General features: G+C 51.8%; 1 protein-coding gene across 4 annotated transcripts; it reads right to left on the bottom strand.

The window, feature by feature from the left end:
* Positions 1-1,750: 1,750 nt before the first annotated feature.
* Positions 1,751-7,593, bottom strand: GLYCTK (glycerate kinase). Of its 4 annotated transcripts, XM_032290089.1 has the most exons (6): positions 7,549-7,565; positions 7,318-7,445; positions 4,526-4,941; positions 4,120-4,271; positions 3,324-3,499; positions 1,751-2,987 (listed from the first exon to the last, which is right to left on the bottom strand). In XM_032290089.1, exons 3-6 carry the CDS (start codon positions 4,900-4,902, stop codon positions 2,121-2,123), a joined length of 1,572 nt encoding a protein of 523 aa, XP_032145980.1. In that variant the 5' UTR covers positions 4,903-4,941; positions 7,318-7,445; positions 7,549-7,565; the 3' UTR covers positions 1,751-2,120. The 4 variants fall into 4 exon arrangements, with proteins under 4 accessions (XP_032145980.1, XP_032145981.1, XP_032145979.1 ...); XM_032290090.1 differs by lacking the exon at positions 7,318-7,445 and having other exon boundaries at positions 7,549-7,593; XM_032290088.1 differs by lacking the exons at positions 7,318-7,445; positions 7,549-7,565 and adding an exon at positions 6,022-6,686.
* Between the last annotated feature and the right edge of the window lie 8,118 nt (positions 7,594-15,711).

The following is a 15,711-nucleotide window of genomic DNA, read 5'->3' as shown; positions in this document are numbered from 1 at the left end:
TGTGTGGGGTGGGGGGGTGTGTGTGTGTGTGTGTGTGTGTGGTGGGTATGTGAGCACACATACCACATACACACACACCACACACACACACCATATACCATACACACACACCACATACACAACCACACACACGCCACACACATGCCACACACACACCACACACACACCACATACACACTACATACACACACAACACACACACCACATACACACACACCACACACAACACACACACCACATACACAACACACACACATACCACACACACATGCCACACACACACCACACACACACGCCACACACGCCACACACACCACACAGACACACACCACAGACACATGCCACACACCACACACACACACACACACACACACACACACACACACACACACACAGGGGATATGGCCGCCAGGCCCTCAGCCCCTGCCCCCAGCTCTCCTATCCTGCTTTCGCCTGGAACTTTGTACCTAGTGCCAATACTCATGCTCCCAAAAGCAAGGCCCGAGGCACGAACAGGCTACGCGCAGAGGCTGCCAGAGGAGCACCAGGTCACAGGATCATGCGAGGATCACTGTAACCCGAGACTGTGACCCTGGTCAGCAGGAGCTCCACGTAACCCGAGACTGTGACCCTGGTCAGCAGGAGCTCCACGCCAGCACAGAAGGAAAGGAAGCGGTGCCCGTGCATCCCAGTTGGGTGCAAACTCCCCTTTTCCCTAAACCTCCCTGCTCCCCAGAGCCCGCTTACCATGTTCACCTCCATCCCAATCCCCAGCCTGCCCTGTGTGAGCCAGGTCCCCAGATCATGAACCATCTGCAAGCTAGGCTGTCCAGAGCCCAGGTGGGGAAGGGAAACTCTTCCCAGGGGAAAGAGTTGAGGGACGACGGGAGGGCTGGGGTGGAAGAAGGGCCTGCAAGAGCAGCCCCAGGCCTCGCTGTTCTCTATGGCTTTTTATTCCTATGTGATTCTACTGCTCATTCATATAGGGATTGGAGCCGTGGCGCACGGCGGGGAAAGCCAGCGGAGGGCTCTGACACTGAGCAAGGGAGCCGGAAGGGGGGACAGTGGCACCTCCCTCTCTCAACCCAGGCTGCTGGCCAGGCCAAGGCAGCCATTCCTCTACTCCCACTCGCCTCTTCACCCGCCAGTGGTCACGGGAAAGGGTGTGGGCTGCTGGACCTCGTCACTACCTGGACCCCATCCCAGAGCTGAGACCCCCCACTAAAGGACTGACTGACATCAGAGTCTGGACTTGGTCCCCAGAGGAGTGGCCGAAGGAACTGGGGATGTTCAGCCTAGGACAAGGGCTGTCACAAGGAATCAGCACTGGGCGGCGGGACAAACTTCAGCTCAACCAGAAGTGCAGTCCGTAGCCAAGGGCTGTCCAAAGGCAGAAGGGACATCCATCCAACAAGACCAGGCTGAGGCCGGAGAGGTCATGGTAATGGTGCCACTGTGGAGTCATGGTTGGGTGGGTGGCCAGTCACCCCAGGCTGCAGTCCTTAGGCCTGTCCTCCCCAGGGTCTCTGCGCACACACATCAAAGCTGTCAGGAGCCAGGCTCAACCCTCACATGCTCCAGAGAGACAGGCACAGGCTCTGCGATGTGAGGCAAGTCCTGTATATACCCAGCCCAGCAGACGGGTGTTAAGAGTTCTGCCAGGCCCTGGCACTGTGGCTGCAGCCATACTATGCTCCCCTCCCAGCAGCTCCTCCATGAGGCCTCACTCTGAGGGAAGGCACACTGAGAACCCATGGCATAGTCCTATTTATTTTCAGACACTTTCGCTTCACAGAAAAAAACAGGGTGAGGGGCTTAACAGAGAGGCTGCCTAGGGAGAAGCATGGGAACAGTGAACTGGGTGAGGGGCTTATACTCATCCTCAGGGGTACCTGCTGCCATCCAGAGAGTAGGAGTAGAGGGGAGCCCCCATCTGCCAGTCTGGCTGGAGGGGAATGGACATAGAGCAGAGGCCCTGAGTGAGAAGTGACAGCCAACCAAGCAGCCAACGCCAAGGAGGAGCCCTAAAGCCTAGTGAGGCCCTGAGGAGCAACCTTGGTCTGCCATCTGACCTTGCCCTTGGAGGCCTCCTCTGAACTCCCAAAATGTGACCTATGCCATCACCGAGGCCTCAGGAACAAGAGATGGGTGTCCATGACATTGGTACCTGTCATCCCTGTGTGCAGCAGGTGCAGCCCGCCCTGGAGACGGCAGAAGAAAGTATGTGAGTCATTGTGGGCTAGGAAAGTGGCCATGTCCAGGCCCTCAGCTACAGCCTCGCTGGCAAGCTCAGGTGTGACCCAGGCCCCAGCAGCCTCTGTGGGCCCATCCTGCCCATCGGTGCCACCACTCAGAAATAGCACATCTATAGGCCCCAGTGGCCACCTTCCGAACTCTGCTCCAACACGCAGGGCCAGTTCCTGGTTCCGGCCACCCTTGCCTGAGCCCTGCAGCTGCACTGTGGGCTCGCCACCTGCCAGCAGGCAGACTGGACCCCTTCCCCGAGCCATGGTCTCCAGAGCCTCCTCCAGCTGCAGGTCTGGGATCTGAAGCTCAGCTGCCAGCTCATGGAGCTGTGCATCTTCCTCTACAGAAGCCCCAGCCATGGATGGGGTGAGGTGGGTTCTAGCCACATGGGCCAGCAGCCCGTAGAACCGGGCCACACTTTTCACATCACCCTGCATGGCTGCACTAAGCACCACAGCCTGGTAGCCCAGTGCCTCGGCTTGCCGCTGGGCCTCAGCCAGTGCCAGCACATTAGAGCCAATGATCACGTTCAGGACATGGCCACAGGTGTGTGGCCCATGGGGGTCAGAGTCAGCCCGAGACAGCACAGTCTTCACGGAACGTGGCAGGGCTGCACGGAGGCCATAGCGGTTGAGGATATGCAGGCAATCTTGCACACTGTGGGAACTGGCCACAGTGGGGCCACTGGCGATCACCTCCACAGGGTCCCCCACCACATCGGACAGGATGAGGCTCACCACCTGGGGAAGGGCCACCAGGCAAGGATCAGGCCTATTTCCTCCTCTCCCTAGAGCCCATAAGGATAAATTGCTCCTTGGGTATCCACACACCCTCCCAACTCTGTGCACTTCTTTACCCATGGTTAACCCCTCTCACATGAGCTTGCAGAACACCTGCTTATGCAGGCACCTCCTCACCATCTCTGGCACCCCTCCCATGATGTCACCCAGACAGCCCCATGGTCTTTTACACCATGGCCCTGCCAATTTGTATGCTGTTCTAGGCTTTCATGTCCCTGTCACATGTGGACCTGGCTCTACCAACCCAGGGCTGCCCAGGGAAGAAGTGACTCGAACCTGGGCAGGGTAGGCGGCTTGAGCCAGCCCCCCACCCTTGAGCTGGGACAGGGTCTTCCGAATGGTGTTCAACTCCTGGATGGTGGCTCCACGGGCTGCCAGCAGTTTGGTGAGTGTCTGTTTCTCCTCCAGTGTGACAGGTGGGATGGGGGCAGGCAGCAGGGCTGACCCCCCACCTGCAGAGACAATGAGGGATGAGGCAGAGGGCTATCCCAATCCAGGGAACCAGGCAAGCTGTGGTGACAAGCCCACATTAGGGAAGGGGGGCTGGAAAGGTGGGGTTAGGGTGCCCCCGTGTGGACATGCAATATGTGCACAGTCACCACATCCTGGCCACCTGAGGTTGTCCGCTGCCTTGGGGTACCCCAGGTCTCAGTAGACACTGGAAGAACTAACTATTCCTGAAGAGACTGGAACAGGAGGCAGGGCAAGGGGGACACAATGGAAGATCAAGGAGAGGACTCCATGAGGTCTGAGGGCCTAGCCCCAGGTGACATTAGTACAGACAGCAGCAACAGCAGTGACATTTTCCAAGGACTCTACGGATGTGTCAGGTCCTGGATTAGGTGCTCCCCATGCACCCTCTCACCGTCACCTGAAAAGTCAGCTCCGGGGGAGGACTCCACAGCTCAAGGGAGGCCAGATGACTGGCCCAAAGCAACCCAGGAGTCACCATCCAGGGTCCTCACCGCCTCCCTTGCTCCTAACTTTACCCTGTGACCCTGGGGGCTCAGACCTGATCTCTCAAAGACCTGATATTTGGTGCACTTCCCACCAACTGTCTTGGGTACCACACCTGAGATCAGTACGAGCAGCAGGTCATCAGCTGTGAGTCCCTCAGCCAGCTGCCGGATGGCCAATGCAGCTCTCAGCGCATCACGGTCCGGGAGGTTGTCCTCTGCACCCTCAAATACCTGGACACGGCTATGTGGCTTCAGTAGCATCTCCCTGGGGAGGGAGAGGTCAGAGCGTAAGAGAGGGGGTGGGCTCCTTTCCTCCCACCTGATCTTTCAATTGTACAGATGGCGGGGGAGGAGGGGAGGGGGGGGCGGGTGGCATGGGACATGGCTCATCCTGGAGCCAGGCCAGACCCAGAAGAAAAGGGAAGAGGGTGGGGAGGGGAGGCCCCGATCCAGCCTGGGTCTGGGCCCAGGTTTCCCTCCAGACAAGACAGTGGGAGGCAGCCCCCCATGGCTCCTTACTGCTTGCCAGCACGCTCCATGGCAGCACGGATCCCCTTGGGAATGCTGATCACACCCTGCACGAGATGCTGGCCCAGTAGTTCCTCAGCTGCAGCTGCCATGCCCAGCACAGCCTTGCCAAAGCCCACCAGGTAGAGGTTTTGCTTCAGCTGAAAGTTCCGGTCCCGCACCTTCAGCTGTCTGCCACCAGGGTCCAAGGACAGTGTCCGATGCAGCATGGGGCCCGGCAGCACTGCACCCACAGCACTCTCAAACAGCTGTCGCGCCTGCTCTGCCAAGGCCATGCTGCTGGCCAGCCGGGCCACTGGGCCCCCCCAGAAGAATGGATGCAAGGGGGCTCGGGCCAAGCGGGGCAGAACCTGCAGGGCTGCGGCCATGCCCCACTGCTCTCAGCACTGCCTGGCACCCATGGCTGCCTAGAGGGGAAAAGCACAACTGAGGCCCTTGCAAGGAAAAGGACAGGAGGTCCCCCACAGCTACCCCTCTCAGGGCTCAGGGCCAGTGGACCCCACAGCTGCTGCTACAAGAAGTAGCCATCTGATAGCCCCAGGAGACTTCTTGAAGCCCACAGCTGCAGGATCTCACTCCAGTCCTTGGAGACCAGCCCTGCCACTCAGCCATGTCCTTCTCTTCTGCAGACCACACGCCGGCTATCTGGATACCCTGCCTCAAGTCCAAAGTTCCTCTTAGCTGGGCCCTCCTCCTAGGCCATCCCTTTGGCTGGGAGTTAATCATTGACAGACGGAGTAATTTCTACCAGTGGGATCCCATCCCACCCCTTTTCCACCCCCTGCATTTCTGAGCTCTTACCCAGGGGCAACGCCCCTTTCTGGCACTCCTTCCTTGCCTCTTTACCACCTCTGCTGCCAGGAGGCTGTTGATTGTCCCACCAACTGACCCTCAGCCCATTGACCTCCAGCCTATTCTATTTCATTATCTTATGAGACTGGGATTAGGAGCCTGGGAAGTCAGGAGCTACAGGAGGCTAAAGGTTTATCAGATCAAGCCCACAGCACATCTTCAGGGCATGAAATCTGAGGAATCCCAGTATTCAGGACCAGTTTAGCAAGAAGTTTAGGTTTAAATCAGGAATTGGAACAAAGTCTGGCTCATGGTGGAACCTTAGGAAAGTCCCCAGGCACCATGTGAGGCCATGTGCCATGAAGCCCAATTGCAGGACAGAAAAGGATGCCCTTCTACCCACATAGCTGGCCAGACCCAACCCTGCCAAGAACACCCCTTCTGGTTCCAAGACAACAAAAACAAGTCCTATGTCACACCACTCACAGTGGTGAGAGCCCAGGGGCTGAAGTAGGCAAAGGCCAGGCTCCCAAAGCTAAGCCCAAAAAGCCATTTTCCTCACTGGGCAGAGTAAAAGCTAAAGAAGCCTTGGGCTGAAGGTCAGGAACCTGTAGAGAGGTGTAGGGACAACAAAGACCCAAAGAGCTCATCTGTACCACAGATGTACTATTGCACCTACTTTAATAAATGCCTACCATAAATGCTGCAAGCTGACTTCATCAGCAAGGAAGGATTGAGCAGGGTAAGGAGGCTGGGAATTGAGGTTTCAGCTCTACTACAGGTTTTCTGAGTGGCTGGGACACCTCCATTTCTCTCATTGGGCCTCATCCGCAAAATGAGACATGAGGTGAGATAACACTAAACTCTTCCCTTGACACTCTCAGGTTCTCTGATACTGTCCACTGTAACAGAGACGATCTCAAACACCCGTTTACCCCACACCCAAAGAAGGTGGTTACTTCTAGACTCTGGCCATTCTGCCTGCCTAGTTCTCAGCTCTCCTATAGGAGACGGCAGCTGTGCCGGACTTCTGTTGTGAAAGGGAACACAGAGGGCATGGTCATGGAGATTCTGAAAATGGGTCCAGTTTTTGCCAGGGGGACGCATGGGGCTTGCCCATTAGGCTTGGAGCTAAAAGCATCCTAGCAACTAAAACAGACGGTGCTTATAGCTTTGTATCTATTTCCCATATGGACAAGAGCCTGGAAGATCCCAGCCTTGCCACTGGATATGAGCACAGGACAGGGTGACGCTCAGTGCTAAGGCTGCCAGAGAAAATACAGGACGTCCGGTTAAATCTGAATTTCAGATAAACAAGTAATTTTTTTTTTGAGATGGAGTCTCCCTCTGTTGACCAGGCTGGAACATGGTGGTGAGATCACGGCTCACTGCAACCTCTGCCTCCCAGTAAACAATTAAAAAAAAATTTTTTTTAAAGACTTTAAAAAAGTTTTTTTTTTTAAGATATGGTGTTTCACCATCTTGGTCAGGTTGGTCTTGAACTCCTGACCTCGTGATCCACACGCCTCAGCCTCCCAAAGTGCTGGGATTACAGGCGTGAGCCACCGTGCCCAGCCAACAAGTAATTTTTAAAAAAACACGTCACACACAATGTTTAGGACTTAATGACAATTGTTCGTCGTTTATCTTAATTCAAATTTAGAGTCTGAGACCAGCCTAACACGGTGAAACCCCGTCTCTACTGAAAACACAAAAATTAGCCAGGTGTGGTGGTGGGAGCCTGTAATCCCAACGACTCGGAAGGCTCAAGCACTAGAAACGAGAATTGTTTGAACCGGAGAGGCGGAAGTTGCAATGAGCCGAGATCGCGCCACTGCACTCCAGCCTGGGTAACTCTGTCTCAAAATTAAAAAAAAATTTAACTGGCCGCTATGCATTTTTATTTGCAAAGTCCTCCAATTCTATCCAAAACATGGTCTCTCCAAAACTCCAGGAGGTTCCAGAGCAAAACAAGGAAATAAGAATACTACCAGCTTTGACTCCACCCTGCCATCAAAGGAGGCTGGCTCCATTCCCGGTTTGCCCCAGCCAGCAGGGGACGGAAGTGACGTCATCCCTAGGTCGGGCCGTCGCGAGGGAAATGGCTGTCCCGTAATGCCTGGTGATGCGGGAAAGAAGGGCCTGCTGCCACCGGGAGCCGTCGTCGCCCGGCCCCGGGATTAATTCTGAAGGCCATGTGAGCCCACGCGGAACAGACTTACCACCCAACACCTCCGGGCCGCAGCGCCCGGCGCTGGAGGCCGGAAGTACTCGCGGGTACGCGCAGCGGAAGCCGGAAGTGTGGGTGGGTGGAGTGGGGCTGGCGGGTGCGAGCTCTTGCTGAAGCAGGTATCTGGGAAAGGAGAATTTAGGATATTGGCTCTTCGCTGGCCGCCTGGAAGGAGTCACCTTCAGGCCTCACTTTCTTCATCTCTCCGTTAGGCATAATGATCCCCGCCTCACCGATTGCAGTTTGTTTTTTTTTTTTTAGACGGGATCTCACACTCGCCCAGGCTGGAGTGCAGTGGCGCGGTCTCGGCTTACTGCAACCTCCGCCTCCTGGGTTCAAGCGATTCTCATGCCTCAATCTCCCGAGTAACTGAGATTACAGGCATGCGCACTACGACCGGCTAATTTTTGTGTATTTTAGTAGAGACGGGCTTTCGCCTTGTTGGCCAGGCTGATCTCGAACGGCAAACCTCAAGCGATCCACCCACCTCAGCCTCCCAAAGTGCTGAGATTATAGAGTTGAGCCACCGCGCCCGCCCCCTCCCTTCCTTTATTCTGTACTATTAGTCAACAGATGCACTCTGAGTTCCTTTTAGGTGTCAGGCACTGGGCTGAGCAAACGAACTGAGAGTCACTACTTCCCCACGACTCACCGCTTCTGGAGCCAAATTAAGTCATTCCCGCTTCTCTTCATGGCTTTAATTCCACAACTTACTAGTGTTCTTCCCTCTCTCACCATGGGCCACCAAATACAGCTCTGGCTTAGCAACAGTTTTGTTCCGTGATCCTCAAGCACATAAGTTGCATGTAAACGCAAATGACTCTGGTCCTTCCTCACTGTCCCTGCTCTCTTCCTGGGCCCACCCTGAGCTGGCTTGATGCCTTCCCACATTCATTAGACGAGTCCTGCTCAGGCTCCAAAAACACAGAACAGTTCACTGTTTTTTACTGATGTTTTCTTAGGGAAATAGAGGGGAGAGTTGCGTCACAAATCACACACTTGATTTTCTAACAATTTTATTAAAACATGTTTCTTGGCAGGGCGCAGTGTTTCACGCCTGTAATCCCAACACTTGGGGAGGCCAAGGTGGGTGGATCGCTTGAGCCTAGGTGTCCAAGACCAGCCTGGCAACATGGCAAAACTCTTATCTCTACAAAAAAAAAAAAATCAGCTGGGCATGGTGTCATGCTCCTGTAGTCCCATCTACTCGGGAGGCTGAGGTGGGAGGATCACCTGAGCCTGGAAGGTAGGGGCTGCAGTGAACCTTGATTGTGCCACTGCACTCCAGCCTGGGCCCCTGTCTAAAAAAAAAAAAAAAAAAAAAAGCAATAAAAGAAAACACACTTCTTTCTTTCTTTTCTTTTCTTTTTTTTTTTTTTTTTTTTGAGGTGGAGTCTTGCTCTGTCACCCAGGCTGGAGTGCAGTGGCACAATCTCAGCTCACTGCAACCTCCACCTCCCAAGTTCAAGCGATTCTCATGCCTCAGCCTCCCGAGTAGCTGGGACTAAAAGTGCCTGCCACCATGCCCAGCTAATTTTTTTTTTTTTTTTTTGAGACAGAGTCTTTCTCTGTTGCCCAGGCTGGAGTGCAGTGGCATGTACTTGGCTCACTGCAACCTCCACCTCCCATATTCAAGGGATCCTCCTGCCTCAGCCCCCCTAGTAGCTGGGATTACAAGCACATGCCACCATGCCTGGCTAATTTTTGTATTTTTAGTAGAGATGGGGTTTCACCATGTTGGCCAGGCTGGTCTCAAACTCCTGACCTCAGGTGATCCACCCTCCTCTGCTTCCCAAAGTGCTGGGATTACAGGGGTGAGCCACTGTGGCCGGCCCATGCCCAGCTAATTTTTGTATTTTTAGTAGAGACGGGGTTTCACCATGTTGGTCAGGCTGGTCTCAAACTCCTGACCTCAAATGATCCCACCTGCCTCAGCCTCCCAAAGTACTGGGATTGCTGGCATGAGCCACTGCACTTGGCCCAAAAACACGTTTCTAACATCAACCTAAAAATCATCAAAAGGTTTGCGATCCAGTTAAAAGAATTTATTCAAGCATAAAATGTGAGAGCGGCCATCCAGGTAAACACAGACACCCAGCAGCGGCAATTAGTGCTCCCCAATGTGGGGAAAGCTGAAGATTGTTTATATAGGCAAAAATAAGGGTGCTGAAATTACAACATTTTCCAAAAAAAAGGCTAACATTAATACAAGATTTGACTGGCTACTATTAATTATACTTGAAGGATTTTGCTTAACATTCTATTGTAAAGAGACAACAATCACAAAGGTCTCTATCTCCCCCGTCATCTGGTCTAAGTTTGAATGAAGAATAGGGAGTCTGGTTAATGTATAACATTTCAACACAAAGGTCAGGAAGCAACAGTCATGCATCAGAGAATAAAAAAAGAAAAGGCTGTGCCTGCTCAGTTTCCAGGACTTAACTTTTCTTCTTCGCATTATAAATTTAGCATGTCCTGAAATTTCCTTTTCTTTTCACACTCCCTACCTGCTCCCTTTGGCAGTTGCTACATCTCTCCACAGTTCTCTAAACTATGCTGTGCTCTTGTCATGAACTTTTCCCCTCCCCCGGCCCCCACTTCCAGCTCTCTCACTGGATCGATCTCTCTCTCTCTCTCTCACTCTCTCTCTCTCTCTCACTCTCTCTTTCTCTCGACAGGGTCTCATTCTGCCACCCAGGTTGGAGTGCAGTTGTGCAATCTCGGGTCACTGCAACCTCCACCTCCCAGGCTCAAGTGATCCTCCCACCTCAGTCTCCAAAGTAGCTGGGACCACAGGCATGCACAACCATGCCCGGCTAATTTTTTGTAGAGGCGTGGTTTTGCCATGTTGCCCAGGCTGGTCTCAAACTTTTGAGCTCAAGCTATCTGCCTGCCTCTGTCTCCCAAAGTGCTGGGAGTACAGATGTGAACCACCACACCTGTCCTCCCTGGATTATTCCTTTTAAAATGAGACTTTGTGTTCCTGCTTCCAAATGATTTCCCACCACATCATCAAAGCAAAGGCATCCCCAGGTGGAATTGTCCTCTTTAATGTGGAGGAGGTTGTAACTACTGAAAATTTTATGGGTTTTCCTTGGTTATAGTCAGCTGTCTTCACCCATCCATGCATTTATTCCTTCCTCAGACATTATTCAAGACATTTCCTGAGTGCCTTCTGTGGGCCAATGCTGTAGCTGCTGGGAGAAGTAAAAAGTGGTACTTTTGGCCAGGCGAGGTGACTCTAGCCTGTAATCCCAGCACTTTGAGAGGCCAAAACGGGCGGATTACAAGGTCAGGAGTTCAAGACCAGACTGGCCAACAGGGTGAAACCCCATCTTTACTCAAAATAAAAATAAAAAGAAGTGGTATTTTTGCCGGGCGTGGGGGCTCACACTTGTAATCCCAGCAGTTTGGGAGGCTGAGTGGGTGGATCACCTGAGGTCAGGAGTTCAAGACCAGCCTGGCCAACATGGTGAAACCCCATCTCTTAAAAAAAAAAAAAAAAGCCGGGCGCGGTGGCTCACACCTGTAATCCCAGCACTTTGGGAGGCTGAGGCGGGTGGATCACTAGGTCAAGAGATCGAGACCATCCTGGTCAGCATGGTGAAACCCCGTCTCTACTGAAAATACAAAAAATTAGCTGGGCATGGTGGCGCATGCCTGTAATCCCAGCTACTCAGGAGGCTGAGGCAGGAGAATTGTTTGAACCCAGGAGGCAGAGGTTGCGGTGAGCCGAGATCGCGTCATTGCACTCCAGCCTGGGTAACGAGCAAAACTCCGTCTGAAAAAAAAAAAAAAAGAAAGAAAAAAGAAAAATGAAAGAAAAGAAAGAGAAAAAGAAGTGGTGCTTTTAATTTTAATTTAATTTTTTTTTTTTTTAGAGACAAAGTCTTACACTGTCATCCAGGCTGGAGGACAGTGGTAATTACAGCTCACGTTAGCCTCAATCTCCTTGGTGTTAGCAATCCTCCTACCTCAGCCTCTCAAGTAGCTGGGACTACAGTTGCACACCACCATGCCTGGCTAATTTTTTGTAGAAACAGTCTTGCTTTGTTGCCCAAGCTGGTCTCAGACTCCTGGGCTCAAGCAGTTCTTCTGCCCTGGCCTCCAAAAGTGCTGGGACTTACAGGCGTGAGCCACTGTGCCCAGCCTGGGCTTGCAGGGTTGCTTCATGGGAGGGAGGGTCAGCTGTGTTGGAGGCAGGGTAAAGCGGAGTTGTTTCCTATGTAAGGGCTCTAAAACACCTTAAAGGTGGGAGCCCGGGGCCGGGCGTGGTGGCTCACGCCTGTAATCCACGCAATTTGGAGGCCAAGGTGGGCGGATCACCTGAGGTCGGGAGTTCAAGACCAGCCTGACCAACATGGTGAAACCCCATCTTTAAAAAAAAAAAAAAAAAAGGTGGGAGCCCCAGGTGGGCAGATCACTTGAGGTCAGGAGTTCGAGATTGGCCTGGCCAACCTGATGAAACCCCATCTCTACTAAAAAAAAAAAAAAAATTAGCCAGGCATGGTGGCATGCACTTATAATCCCAGCTACTCAGGAGGCTGAGGTGGGAGAATTGCTTGAACCCAGGAGGTGGAGGTTGCAGTGAGCCAAGATCTCACCACTGCACTCTAGCCTCGGCGACAGTGAAACTTCGTCTCAATAAAAAAAATAAAATACCTTAAAGCTATTTTTCTTGGAAGGAGGGGTTGGGGAAAGTATAACAGAGCACCAGGAAGCGGTTCAGCTATGACTAGGCAAGTCACTGTTGAGGGGCCACTAAAGCTGTGGATGTTGGATTGTTTGGGAAGGTCTTTAAGCCTTTGGAAACAGTGCTGTAGTTTTAGAGACCGGGGCCTTGGCTGTGAGACTCTAGGCAGTTCCTCCTGGTTCTGAGCAGTCAAGGCTTATCTGGGAGGATCCCCTGAGCCCAGGGAGGTTGAGGATGCAGTGATTGCACCACTGCATTCTAGCATGGGCAAGAGTAAGACTCCATCTGAGAAAAAAAAAAAAAAAAGAAAAAAACAAGCTGATGGCCCCATCACTCTGCACTGCAGCCTTTTAGATTAAAGTTCAGTCTCCTTCATTGAACACAAAGGCTGACTGACACCTGGGCCTTGTGCAATGAATGGGCTGTGTTAGAGGTCATTCTGGTACCAGTGGGCAGGCCAGATAAGACAGCCTGACAACTGGTTGGCCTTCAGGTACAATCAGAGAAAAATTCCTAGACAGGAGTTCCTAGCAGTCAAGGCTTATCTGGGAGGCCGGGCGCGGTGGCTCACGCCTGTAATCCCAGCACTTTGGGAGGCCGAGGCAGGTGGATCACGAGGTCAAGAGATCGAGACCATCCTGGTCAACATGGTGAAACCCCGTCTCTACTAAAAATACAAAAAATCAGCTGGGCATGGTGGCGCATGCCTGTAATCCCAGCTACTCAGGAGGCTGAGGCAGGAGAATTGCCTGAACCCAGGAGGCGGAGGTTGCTGTGAGCCGAGATCGCGCCATTGAACTCTAGCCTGGGTAACAAGAGCGAAACTCTGTCTCAAAAAAAAAAATAAAAAAAGGCTTATCTGGGAAGATTTCCGTCCTTTCCTTCCAGACTAAGCAGGCATTGTTTCCTAACAGTGGTCTTTGTTAGATGTGAATGATTGCTTGTCCTTAGCCCTGGAAACAGAACACAAGCTTTCCAATTCAGAAGCAGAGTATGAATCCAGACTCTAGTGCTTACAGGCTAAGTGACCCTGAGAAAGTTACTTAACTTCTCAGAACTCTCAGCTTCCCAAGAGTCTTCATCATCATATGTTTCCAGTGCTTGTAGAGAGGCTCAGTGTTGTGGCTGTCCTAGTCCTGGGTTCAGCCAGCTTCATGGGTGTGCGATCTGTGCAGTCAGAAGGACCCTGCACTTGGTTTAATATTCTGTTGTTGCCGTCTTGAGATTCTTAGCAATTTTTTAACAAGGGGCCCCACAAATTGGGTAGTTGGTCCTGCTGCCAGGGAAACATGCCTGCCTTTTATCCAGGCCCTCTGGTCCTGGAGTCTCAGGACCTCTCTGAGGAATTCCAGTAAAAGTGGACATACATTGGTAACTAAATTTATTATTTCTAGTAATATTCATGTGCATCTCACAAGATTTTCCATGCACACACTATGTCAGTCCTCCAAGTCCAAGTCTGGCCATTACAGTCTTGGCAACCCACATGTACACCTCTGGATGGTCCCCAGGGGCCAGAAAATCTGAAGTAAGCAAATGGCCACAAAGAGAAATGAAACAACTTGTTCCTGCCTCAACTAATTGCTCTCCCCCTGCAACCTGCAACCATTGTTCCTTCTCAGCCTTGCATAATTTCCCCCTGGACATTGGGTTTCTCAAGACCCCTCCCCCGTAACTATGTAATTTGCTGCACCCTCCCCTCTTCTTGCAACCAATAACCTCCACCCTTATGATCTGCCTGTTTGTAATGGATAACCCCTACCTTTGTGACCATGCATCCTGTGACACCCTCCCTGTCCCTAAAATAGATTACCATCTTTAACTGACCATTTGCCCCAACCTGTATAACTAGTCCCCTTTCCTACCCCCTTTACCTAACTCCTTTTTTTTTTTTTTTTTTTAGACGGGGTTTTACTCTTTTTTCCCCAGGCTGGGGTTCAATGGCGCGAACTTGGCTCACCGCAACCTCCGCCTCCTGGGTTCAGGCAATTCTCCTGCCTCAGCCTCCTGAGTAGCTGGGATTACAGGCATGCGCCACCATGCCCAGCTGATTTTTTGTATTTTTAGTAGAGACGGGGTTTCACCATGTTGACCAGGATGGTCTCGATCTCTTGACCTCGTCATCCACCCACCTCAGCCTCCCAAAGTGCTGGGATTACAGGCTTGAGCCACCGTGTCCAGCCCCTACCTAACTCCTTTATTGAACTTGGCCCACTTGCACCGAAGCACGAAATAAAATGGCCTCATTGCCCACACAAAGCCTGCCTGATGGTCTCTTTACTTGCGCAACGTACCTGACAACTTATATTCTCTCTAAATAAAAATGGCTTACTTCATCCTTGTAATATTTATTTATTTTTATTTTTATTTATTTATTTTGGAGACAGAGTTTCACTCTGTCACCCAGGCTGGAGTGTGATCTTGGCTTACTGCAACCTCTGCCTCCTGGGTCAAGCAATTCTCCTGCCTCAGCTTCCCAAGTAGCTGGCACTACAGGCGCACACCACCATGCCTGGCTAATTTTTGTATTTTTTGGTGTAGACGGGATTTCACAATGTTGCCCAGGCTGGTCTCGAACTCCTGACCTCAAGTGATTCACCTGCCTTGGCCTCCCACAGTGCTGGAATTATAGACATGAGCCACTGTGCCTGGCCCTTATCTGAGGAATCTAGAAGGGAGCAAAGACCACCTGGTGACCATCCAACAGGCCATCCAGAGGCAAAACTCCTTATCTTGGGAAATTAGAAGTAATTAAACTTCCCTAGTATCTGAAGTGGGCATAGTTCCAGACTTCTTTCAACTTTTTTTTTTCTTTTTGAGATAGAGTCTCACTCTGTCACCGAGGCTGGAGTGCAGTGATGCGATCTTGGCTCACTGCAGCCTCCACCTCCAAGGTTCAAGCAAATCTCCTGCCTCAGCCTGCTGAGTAGCTGGGATTACAGACATGTCACTCAGCAAATTTTTGTATTTTTTTAGTAGAGTCAGGGTTTCACCTTGTTGCCCAGGCTGGTCTCAAACTCCTGACCTCAAGTGATTTACCTGCTTTGGGCTCCCAAAGTGCTGGGATTACAGGTGTGAGCCACTGCACCTGGCCTCAACTTTTATAAGTAACTAAAATTTCTAGGCATCTCTGGAATGCCATACCAAAATTCATTTTACAACCCCAAGCTCCTGCCTGAAGGTCCATAAATGTGTCTAAGGAAAATCCACTATGGCCCTCAGTTGTCTTGCTGGGGAGCCCCGCTGCACTCTTCTGCAGTGTTTTTCCTTTCCAAGAAACTTTCCTTTTTCAAACCTATACTGTTGTCAGTAAATTTTTTTTTACCGGCTGGGCATGGTGGTTCATGCCTGTAATCTCAGCACTTTGGGAGGCCCAGGCAAGCAGATCACAAGGTCAGGAGTTCGAGACCAGCCTGGCTAAGATGGTGAAACGCTTTCTCTACTAAAAATACAAAAATTAGC

This window comes from Sapajus apella, unplaced genomic scaffold (genome assembly GCF_009761245.1).
Source record: "Sapajus apella isolate SASKATOON/1434 unplaced genomic scaffold, GSC_monkey_1.0 scaffold23, whole genome shotgun sequence".
NCBI classification, from domain to species: Eukaryota; Metazoa; Chordata; class Mammalia; order Primates; family Cebidae; genus Sapajus; species Sapajus apella.
Note: the sequence above shows the minus strand (reverse complement) of the source record. Positions and strands in the feature narration are given on the sequence as shown.

Coding starts and splice junctions, on each gene's coding strand:
- GLYCTK (XM_032290090.1), bottom strand. CDS start 4,902: ATGGCCGCAGCCCTGCAGGTTCTGCCCCGCTTGGCCCGAGCCCCCTTG. Junction 4,272..4,525: donor ATGGAGCGTGCTGGCAAGCA/GTAAGGAGCCAT, acceptor CTCCCTCCCCAG/GGAGATGCTACTGAAGCCAC. Junction 3,500..4,119: donor GCTGCTCGTACTGATCTCAG/GTGTGGTACCCA, acceptor TTGTCTCTGCAG/GTGGGGGGTCAGCCCTGCTG.